General features: G+C 44.3%; 1 protein-coding gene across 10 annotated transcripts in view; it reads left to right on the forward strand.

Moving 5' to 3' along the window:
• The first annotated feature begins 430 nt into the window (after positions 1-430).
• The window catches only part of MARF1 (meiosis regulator and mRNA stability factor 1), a 39531-nt gene continuing 28999 nt past the window's right edge, over positions 431-10962 (forward strand). For 5 of the 10 annotated variants that reach the window (XM_045461827.1, XM_045461830.1, XM_045461829.1 and 2 more), the window contains exons 1-7: positions 447-569; positions 3940-4141; positions 6202-6894; positions 7642-7816; positions 8746-8972; positions 10073-10190; positions 10786-10958. In XM_045461827.1, the coding sequence (XP_045317783.1) occupies positions 3998-4141; positions 6202-6894; positions 7642-7816; positions 8746-8972; positions 10073-10190; positions 10786-10958 (1530 nt within the window). In that variant the 5' untranslated portion in view covers positions 447-569; positions 3940-3997. Of the gene's footprint in view, positions 766-3939; positions 4142-6201; positions 6895-7641; positions 7817-8745; positions 8973-10072; positions 10191-10785; positions 10959-10962 lie in introns of all 10 variants that reach the window. The other 5 variants (XM_045461828.1, XM_045461831.1, XM_045461826.1 and 2 more) reach the window with 4 other exon arrangements.

Consider the following 10962-nt stretch of genomic DNA (forward strand, 5'->3'; position numbering starts at 1 on the left):
CGCCAAAACGACTTTTTTTTTTTTTTTAAATCGAAATCCCACTTAAACCGTCTTCCCTCAAAAGACCGAAAGAGCTGAATTGTACCAATTCCCGGTTGGGAGGTTTTTTTTCCCCCGGTTCCACCGCACAAGCCCCCTCATTCTTCGCTTTCAGGTTCCTTTCCACTCCACCGCGATAAGCAAGGGAGAAGGCCTCCTTAAACTTGGGGTTTTCGCCAAAAAAGCCGGGGTCTCCTCCGGGAAAGGACCCTATTTAGGGGTTTATCGGGAGGGGACTGAGCCTGACGAGGCTGCAGGGCCGCGAGGCCCCGCCCCCCCCGGGGTTCCCAGCACGCCCCGCGCGGGAGGACGCGGCGGCGGGGGCGGAGTGGAGGAAGGGGCGGAGCGAGGTGGGGAGAGAAGGGCGTCGGTTTTGCGACAGGGGCGGCGCGGTGCGGAAGCGGAAGTGGAGGGTGCGCTTGGCGGCGGCGGCGGGAGCTGCGGAGTCGGGAATCAAAACAAAGGGCCTGGGGGGGCGGGGGGAAGGCGGCGGGGCCGGAATGTGAGCGGAGGTGGAGCCGGCGGCTGAGGTGAGTTGGCTGGCAGCGCTGGGTACTAGTTCCTGACGGACTCACTGCTCTGGGGCCACCAGCTGGAGGCGGGACAAGTACCCCCCCTTCCCCTGCCCTTTGCTGGCGGGGGTGGGGGAGGTTGGCTACTCCGAGGTGAAGGACTGGGACCCACCAGTCAGGCCGCCAGCAAAGGTTCCGGTTATCTCCCTTTCAGGTCCGTTCACGACTGTCATTGCTGCGCCGCTACTGCCTTCTGGGGGTGTTTGGCTCCCCGCCCGCACCTGCCTCCCTGCTCCCTGTGGGGCTTCCAGGTGTGGAGAGCAACCCTTCTCGAGCAGTGTGCACAGTTGGAAGGTTCAGAGAGGAGTAAAGGGGCGGGTGTTTTTAACCCCCGCCCCGAGCGTTTTTGCGTTCTCCTCGGTCTTTCAGCACTCTCTGGGGTGTAGTCTCTGGCTTGACAGATAAGTGTTGAGTTGCCCTGAGCCACTCCCACTACTAATTGCAAAGCAACACCGTGGTACACGTGTTAGTTTCCCAAGCACCTTTCTGGTATTACCAAGAGCTTTCCAGTTACATTTGTATCTTTTGGACTCCCCAACTTCTCTGAGCGGTAACTGTGGTGTTTTGCCTCCTGGGGGATGAAAACCTAAGTGGTCTTCCTAGACGTTTATTGAACTCTTCACTCATTGGACAATTGTTGATAGGTACCGGACACTGCTAGGTGCAGGAAATACAGCCCTGAATGAGAAAACATGATGCCTGCTGTCATGGAGCTTATATTCAATAGGGGCGACGTGAAACATCAAGCAAATAAGTAATTTTAGATAAAAGACCTATGAAAACAAAGTAATGGGTTGGGGTGGTTTGTGGATCCAGGACTAGCTTGGGTGTTAAGAGAAGGCCACTTCTAAATTTCATAACGTGACTGTCTCATTAAATCCCAACAACAGCCCTTTGAGGATGCTGTGGTTACTATCAGGCCCATTTTACAGATAGGATTTGAGGTTCAGAGAGGTTGTGAGCTCTCCAAAGCTGCACAGATAGGAAGCCGCAAAATTGGGAATTAATACACAGACTAACAGTAGAGTCTGTGCTCTCAAGCACTGTCTGAATTGTTCAAAGACTCACTCACATCGGATAGAACTTGCTTTGGCTGCCTAAGTACTTAGTGGCATTCCCAGGAATGCTTGGGAAATTTTCTGGGTGCGGGCCACTAACCTGCTAATACATTTGTGCTTTCTGTTGATTGTGTTGAGCAATACGGAAGGCACCTTGTTGTGGTGGAAAGGGGTGGACAAGCCTGGTTCTGCCCCCTCTCTAATTGTGTGATCTTGGCTAGTTGCAAAACTTAATTAAACTTCTGCTTACTCCTCTGTAAAATGTGGCTTATTTCTCTCTCCTCTATCTCACAGATTGACTGTGGGGAAAAAAAAAAGAGTACATAAATGGATCTTACTGTCTGGTTGCTTTCATCATTGTATCTCCTGGGCCAAGCACAGACCTGTTATATAGTAGACACTAAATAAATATTTACTGAGTGAGGAAATAATGTTAAATAAAAGTACTTTGTAATCTGTATTATACTCTCCCTGTTACCTCACTTTCAGCATTGGCCTTGAAGAGGTGAGAGAGCACGTTGAAGCTGTGTATTGTGAACATCACAAATTCCTATGATCTAAAGAGGAGATTGTAAGGGACTATAAGACCTGTCTTGAGTAAGAAAAACAGCTAGTATAGCTGTTATAATTTATCATTGTGGCTGTTAACGCTGTCTCTGCTTCTAACTTAACTCCTAACTACTGTATGTAGTAGGTAAATAGTTACTTTATTCATTCCTTCATTTAACAAATAATTACTTAGTATGTAAGATTTAGCAAGCCCTGTGCTTAGCACAGACTATGCATTGGTGAAAACAAATGGATGGGGAGCGGGGAGGAGTCCTTTGTCTAATCCCCCCCCCCCCCCCCCCCCCGCAGTGCCTTGGAGGGGGAGAAATTAGGCACACTCTACAGAGGAAGAAACTGAAACTTAAGGGCCAAATAGTAAATGTTTTAGGCCTTCCCCTCCAGTCTCTGTTTCTGGTAACTCAACTCTGTAGTTGTAGTGCATAAGCAGCCCCAGACAGTACTTAAACAAATTTCTCTATTTATAGATACCAAAAGTTGAATTTCATATAATGTTGTGTCGCACAATTTTTTTCCCCTAAGAATTAAAGATATATAAAATACATTCTTAGTTTGAAGGCCATTTAAATACAAGCAGCAGGCTGGTTTTGGCTGGCCTGCTATAGTTTGCCTACCCCTGCTTTCTGTGATCAGTTGTATATTTTAGAGTACTGGTTAGTCATTGTTCCCTTCACCATATTGTGTTGATGTTAAACTCTTGAGAGGAGCATCTTATCAGAGTGATAGCTAAAAAAATTGTTTTCAGGGGCGCCCGGGTGGCTCACTCGGTTAAAGTGTCCAACTCTTGATCTCAAGTCATGTCTTACGGTATACGGGACTGAGCCCTGTGTGGGGCTCTGCGCTGACCATGCGGAGGCTGCTTGGGATTTTTCTCTCTCCTTCTCTCTCTGCCCCATCCCCACTCATGCCCTGTCTCTCTCAAAATAAAGAAATAAAAACATTAAAAAAAATTGTTTTATGTTCACGTGAACTTTCTGATAAATTGATGACCTTAAAATGGCCATTGTGGGTAAGAAGAGGTGGTTGTTTGGTATGATGGCGAAGACTTGGAAGTGACGTTCCGCTGTCCTTACCATTGGCAGGCCGCCTCCATGCCCAGTGGCTGTTATCGATTTGATCTGCTTTTATTGTACTGTTTAAGACTTGTAAGAATGTGGTTGCACTGGAATAGATACAGCACATCTGTGACTTGAGATTTCTCGGTTGGATTTTTGGTGGTATATCAGATTGCACTTTCATGATAAGTAAATGAAGGAATTGGTTCGATTTGTTCTGTAGCAGAATCAAATTCAGAGTCCACAGAGGTCACTTAATTTGGACCTTCTGTAGTCACATCAATGACACAGTGGGTTAGGTTGCTGTTAAGTCAGATGCCAGAATCTTACATAATTGGAAATGAAGACGTGTGTTTGTTCTTTTACTAAAATTACATGCTCTTGTCTATTAACATTTTGACCCTCGCAAGTAGAGCCTTTAGGGGAGAGATGGTTGAGAAGAATTAAGAAAAACTGTAGAGAAGGCCTCCTTGGGGCTGGAGGAGGTTGTCACTTGGCTAGAATTCTACTTTTGTTTCTATATCTGACTTATTGGGAGCTATTGTACCGTAAATGTAGTTGCGCCGTAAGTACGGTTGAAGTTACACTTTTTAATAGTAAAATTTGTCCTTATGCAAATAACTGATGTTGAGATCTTGTTCTTAACAGGGTGGAAGAATGACAGAAAAGAAAGATGGGAGAATGTTGAACCACTTTGTATGGCTGTATGATGGAAGGAAACGGAACTGAGGACCCCTGCAGTAGAACACTTGGATGGCTCCGACAAAATAATGATGCTAAGCCATGGCTCTGGAAATTTTCTAATTGCTTTTCTCGTCCTGAGCACACATTGCCACTTAGCCCCCACACGGTAACTATGTGCAAGACTGAGGACATAGCAAATTCCTTATGCAAATAGATGAGTGGCCCATTTGGTCTGGGGCAGTCTCTCTTTCCCTGGAGTCTGTGCTAAGTTTTACTTTGCATCCTGCTTTTTCCTCCTTGTAGCACATGATTATAATTTCTGACTCAAGGAGAGCATAATTTTTTAACTGTAGCTGCTTTGAATACTTAATGTTAACATTTTGGGAAGACTTCTTAGGAAAGTCAGAGATTCCAAAGATGAAATCCAAATTGTAGAGTTGAATCAGAGGAAAGTGTAAAATAGACTTTATTCTACTGTAGCCTTCTGAGGTTTGAGTCTTAAAATCAAGGGAAGATTGAAAGGACCTGATTGGCGGTCTTTTTCTGTTCAAGATTTCTCTTGAACATTTAAACATGTCTGCAACTTCTTCCTTTGTTTTTTCATAGTGATTTTGACTTTTTCTGATGTCATGCATGCATCATGTTCCCACTTTTCTATTTTGCTTGTTTCCTTTTTTTGGCTTTTGCATTTGGGATTTGAATGAGACTTTATGAATTCATATAAGGGTATTAATAACTTTTTTAAAACTCAGCTAAATTCCTTATCTCCTCCAGGGTTTCATTATATACTTCTCTTTTTTGCATGGCATCAGTAATTGTGGTCATTTACTTTAAGGACATCTGACAGCAGGGTTGGTACCTCAAGCAGGGCTTCCTGGGACGGTCGGTCAGGCCCCCGTGGGGTCCGACAATACAGGATTGCACTTTCACTTTATAGATCCAGACACCTGCTTCTTTCAGTGGTACCCAGACCTGAGTCAAGACCATAAGAGCCAGATCTATATAAATCCGAATGCCAGTAAATGAATTTCTAGCCTGAACTGTAATTACCAAGAGAGCAGGACACGCTGCTTGTTGGCAGTCGGTTATCAGCAACCCCTCCCCCCCCCCCGCCCTTTTAGGAGAAGTCGACCTGAAAAATCCTACATCTTCAGATCCTGATTTCTCCCAAATGAGTGTGCTCTCCCAGGTTAATGTAGAACCACAGCCAAAGGGGTGAAACCATAGCAGTCAGATGGCCCGTTCTATACTCTGAGGGAAGAGCATGTCTCCATCACCATATCTGCTTTCTCTTAATAATTTCTGCAGCCAGCCAGGAAGGGCTATCGATTAGTTAGATCCCCTTTCAGTGACCAGGTACCCTGCTGAGTGCTTTATGTGCACTGTCGTGTTTTATCCTCCTAGCCGTTGTAGGAGCTACATCGTGTTCCCAACTGCAGCTTGAGGAAACCGAAGTATGGAGAGGTTATGTACCTTACCCCAGGTCCTACAACTGCTGAGTATCACATTCCAACCCTAACACCAACGACAACACAACGTCCTGTGTCTGTGTTGGAGGCATATGGCAAGCTATTTCTCTTGAATATTGTGCCCAGTTTTCTAATTAATCCTTTTCACTGGCTACATAGCATTGGTTGGCCTTGTGGCTTTAGGTCATGATAGCCTGGAGTTTGCTTCATGTCCCCAACAGCATGTTTAAGACTCCATGGATGGGCCATGTGGGCAGATAGCTGGTCTCATCCGAAAGTTTGGAATCGTCTGGAGGACCTTAGTAAACGCTTTATGGTCTGACTGCAGGAACCATTAAGTATTTTCCTCAACGCACTTGGCTTGTGAGCCATCCTTGTTGAACGCCATTCGTGATTGTGTTGTTTTCGTACCACCTGTTTTGTCTTCAGAAGGCCCTGTGAGGCAAGGGGAAGTTATCAAAGGGAAGTCCCTGAGGCACAGATGGTTAACCTGCCTTGCTGACCGTGTAAGCAGCACCCTGCCCCAGTCTCTTAAAATCCAGGAAGGACACGGTCTTGATTTTGTTTGTCCGTTTCCCTGTTCTGTGAATAAGGCCCCTGCTTTCAGCCACCACTCCGTTCTCCTTCTGTTTGGTTGTGATCGAGTGATGTAAACAGGACTGAACACTACTTCCGTCTCTAGATTGCAGTAGGATGTGAGTAACCAAAACTCACCGGCCCCGTGAAGCTAACTTGCCTTCTGGTCTTCTCTTCCCAGAAAGATTACATGGAGAACAAGAAAGCTGCTGTGGAGTTAAAGGACGTGCCGTCTCCCCTTCATGCTGGCTCTAAACTTTTTCCAGCAGTCCCGCTTCCAGATATTCATTCTCTCCAGCAACCTAAAATACAGCTTTCACCCGTCCCCAAAGTAAGCTGCTGCGCTCATTGCCCTAATGAACCCTCCACTTCGCCGATGCGTTTTGGTGGTGGCGGTGGCGGCGGTGGTAGCGGAGGTAGCGGTAGCTTGATTCACCCAGGCGCACTGTTAGACTCACAGAGCACCAGGACAGTCACGTGTCAGGTAGGGTCAGGGTTTGCCTTCCAGTCTGCATCTTCGCTCCAGAATGCCTCAGCTAGGAACAATTTGGCCGGCCTTGCAAGTGACTTCCCCAGCATGTGTCTAGAGAGTAATCTATCTTCCTGCAAACACCTGCCCTGTTGTGGAAAGCTTCATTTCCAATCCTGCCATGGTAACGTGCACAAGCTGCATCAGTTTCCGGCTCTCCAGGGCTGCGCCTCTGCTGGCTATTTCCCCTGTTCTGATTTCACAAGCGGGGCTCCGGGGCATTTGGAAGAGCACATTTCACAGTCGGAGCTAACGCCTCACTTGTGCACCAATTCTTTGCACCTAAACGTGGTACCTCCGGTTTGTTTAAAGGGCTCACTTTACTGCGAAGACTGTCTCAACAAGGTGTGTATCTTTTTATTTGTTATGTTGGGTGCAGCTGACTTTTGAGGAGTGACTTTTTTAAAGTGGATCTATCTCGAAAAGTCTCTGTGGTGCATGGGGCTGAAGATTCTTCTGGGAGGTAGCTTTCTCCCCAGCAGCATAGCCTCTGTCGGTCCCGAAAGAGGCGAAGGGTAAAATGGGAAGGCCCATCCAAAAACGTGCAGAGTCCTTACTCACGTAGTTTGTGCTTTTAGAGGCTCTCGTTGTAATAAATCCGTTGCCTACACGTACACCTAGTTCGGCAAAGCTTCGGGTTCTGTTGTGTCTTTAAAGGCTAGAGTTCTCATAACTAACACTCACCTCATATATGGACCCATTCATGTTAACATAGGTCACCCCATGGTGTTCTTTGGTAATAATTTGAGGGACTTGGAACTTGGCCTCGATCACACGGGTGTTCAAGTAAAGATTTTAGTTTCCTTTACGGAAAGTATGTCTGGGTCTCCTCTGCAGGATACATACGCCCTAGGCTGTGAAAGTCGTCCCAGACCATTTAAAGTCACTTTGTGAAGTGAGTTTGTGAATTAACAGCTGATAGTTCTGGGAATGCACTGAAATATTGAAAATACATTCTGTCAGAGGCGACAGATTCTAACAGGTGGAAAGAAGAAACACTTAGAATGTGTTTTCAGTTGTTGTTTATAACTCTAGGTTCTGAAATGATGTGTCTGAAACCTCCTCCTTTTTTTAAAAAAATTTTTAAAACAGCCGGCAAGAAATAGTATAATTGATGCTGCTAAAGTCTGGCCAAATATACCACCTCCAAATACTCAAACTGCACCTGTTACTATTCCTCTGTGTAATGGCTGTGGAACCAAAGGAGCAGGGAAGGAGACCACGTTGTTATTGGCGACCAGTCTAGGCAAAGCTGCTTCGAAATTTGGTAAATGACAGTATGGTATAAAATGTGCATATTTAAGTAGTTTTCAGTATCTGATACACTGCATTTAATCACCTTGAAAAGATTCTTGTGGTCTAAAGCTACTGTGTATGTGCATCTCCATTTCTCCCTCTTGGTAAAAAATCTTTTTATTCTTAGACACCGACGAGTCATTTGCCTTTTACATTGCACTGAGGCTGTTTGAGGTCGGATGCCGTGTACAGAATACTAGGTATACGAGGTATATGTTAGGAGAGATAAGTGCCAGAGGGGACTTAGTGTCAGCTTAGGTTCCTAATTACACTTGTTGATGGCGCACTCCATAGAAGTACTTACTATTTAGAAAGATTTAGTAATGGTTGATAAAAAACAAGAATTGAAAAACCTAGTATCATTTCCCCAAAAAGTAGTTAATGTGATATTTTGTCTTTGGAAAACTTTTTTTTTTTTATATTAGATGTTAATGCAGTGTTAAATTTTTTTTTTTTTTTTTTAAATCAAGGACAGTAACAACTTCACCCTTTGTCACCTCTTCATTGCTCTTCCATACTGAGCAGGTAGACACGCGTGGGCAGAGCATGACAGGTCCCAGAGCTGCAGTGTCCATTCGCCTACGTGTTAGTGTACAGAGAAACGTAGACATAACGGTCAGCATGAGGATGGCTCATGCTTTGCAATGGATTTGTTGTGGGCCTGAAGTAACTCGACCTTTAGATTTGTTCTTTCCTGAAAAAGAGGAATAATCACTTAGGAATGCTATTGCAACTTGGGGTTGTCCTTTTAGGTCAACCAGTGAGGTTGGTATCCTTAAGCTTAACATCAATCAATAATTTCGTTTTTCTGCCACTAAAAATGATAGGTAGCTACCTATTATTTTAATTTGCCATTATTTTTTTCACTATGTGTGATTGAAAGTGTTAACATTTCCTAAGGGTCACCAGAAGTTGCACTAGCCGGACAGGTGCTGGAAAACTTACCCCCCATTGGAGTTTTTTGGGATATTGAAAACTGTTCGGTTCCCTCTGGCCGCTCAGCTACTGCTGTTGTACAGAGAATCCGTGAGAAGTTTTTTAAAGGCCACAGAGAAGCAGAATTCATCTGTGTGTGTGACATCAGTAAAGAAAACAAAGAAGTTATTCAAGAGCTGAATAATTGCCAGGTAAAAAAAAAAAAAAAGGTTTTTTCATCTATTATGGTACAAGAAGAAGCACATGTGTGTTTTTTTTAAATAATTTTAATTCAAAATTTGTTAAATATGCATTTCTACTAGGTTGGCAAATAAAGGAAATTAGCAAAAGATTATTTCTGAAGTACTAGAAATCACTTAATCGTATTTGATCGTTCAGTAATGCCACGTATATGTGACTAGCGCTGTGTCACAGCATGGTTACGTGTGCATCCTTTCTTTTGATTTTCATGACTGCTCTATGAAAAGGGCTCATAGGATTTATTATTTGAAATTTGCAAATTCACCTGAGGCACCAAGATGTTAAACAACTTTTTAAAGATCACGTGGCCAGTAACCAGATGAGCTAGGATTTAAATCCAGATTGTCTGACTGCAAAGTCTATTCTCGTAAGCTGGAACTAGAATCTAGTTCTTTTGACGCTTAGACAAGTAATTCTGTTTTTATGCCATATTGCTGCCTAAAATTACATACTTATGCTCCTTAAAAAACTAATAAATCCTATTGTGTATTGTATGTAGTTGAAATGCCTCTCAAAACCTTTCCTTGCCCTTGGAGACTTCAGTATAAGCCTGATAACTTTAACAGAAATAAATCCATTTTTGCTCTTTTGGGGACAGATGCCTTTCCTCTCCCATCACCTAACCCCAGATCCTGAAAGCTATAGACTATGTGTAGCAGAGACAAGTGACATCATATACAGCCCTAAATCTTAGGTTCATCATCTCTGTCCATCTCTGCTACTTCCTGGTTGTTGGCAAAAGCTGTTAGAGCTGCATTACTTCATATCTCACTTCCTTGTCTGCCTGTTTTCTGAAAGGGGGTTGGATGAAGTACAAGAGCAGATGAAGAGAGGCGTGCAGGGCTAACAATGGATCTAGTTCATTTGTACAGAGACACAAATTTGAAATTACTGAGATCTGTTTATGATTTTTTTTTCATTGCTAAGTGGCAAGAATAACAACAGCTAGAGTTTCGTTCCTTGAGGACCGTCTCTGAAGATGTGGGCAGAATGTGTAGTGATTTCCTAAGCTCAGCTCTTACTAATTTGTCCTCACTCTGAATCAACGCAGGTGACCGTTGCCCACATCAACGCTACCGCCAAGAACGCGGCTGACGACAAACTGCGCCAAAGTCTCCGAAGGTTTGCGAACACTCACACTGCTCCAGCCACTGTGGTTCTCGTGTCGAGTAAGTGCAGAGACATCTGCTCATTTCCACTAAATGCGCTGTGTGGGAATTATTACAGAAGCCAGAACACATTCGAGTGAAATATGCCCCCAGAGAGGCTGAAATGCACAGGCCATATTTGTGCTTACCTCTGAGAACGGTTTAGGGAAAAAAGCGGAGTCTGTGTAGATTTTGTGGATTTTCTCCTTAGAGCTTGAATATGGATTCTCGTGGGGCCAGTTAAAGAAAATGTAATTTTTCATTCTACTTTAGTTTTTTGTATCCTGGGCCCAGTATTGCTAGTTTTAACAATCTAAGAAGAATTTCCAAAGCTGATGCTCCCCGAAATATTAATATTTGCTCTCTTTTACTATTGGAAGTAACGTGTCTTGGAATTCAGTAGAAGTATGTGGTAAAATTGCCCTACGGTGTTCATTCTTGTGTGAAAGGTGTTCCTGTTTCAGTTAAGGGGGTGGGAGCTGGGGGGCGGGGGGTGGAGCAACTCTGAGTCCAGTCCAGCCATTCCTTCCTTCTCAGTAGGGGGCAGTACAGCTGGGTGTCTGTGTCACGTCTTTCTAATGTTTGGGGACGGGGTGGGCTGTGCCTTTTCTTTCAGCTGATGTCAATTTTGCATTGGAGCTTAGTGATCTGAGACACAGGCATGGTTTCCACATAATTTTGGTCCATAAAAACCAGGCCTCGGAAGCACTGCTGCATCATGCTAATGAGCTGATCAGATTCGAAGAGTTCATTTCCGACTTGCCCCCCAGGTTACCACTAAAAATGCCAGTAA

Source organism: Leopardus geoffroyi, chromosome E3 (assembly GCF_018350155.1).
Source record: "Leopardus geoffroyi isolate Oge1 chromosome E3, O.geoffroyi_Oge1_pat1.0, whole genome shotgun sequence".
Lineage (NCBI taxonomy): Eukaryota > Metazoa > Chordata > Mammalia > Carnivora > Felidae > Leopardus > Leopardus geoffroyi.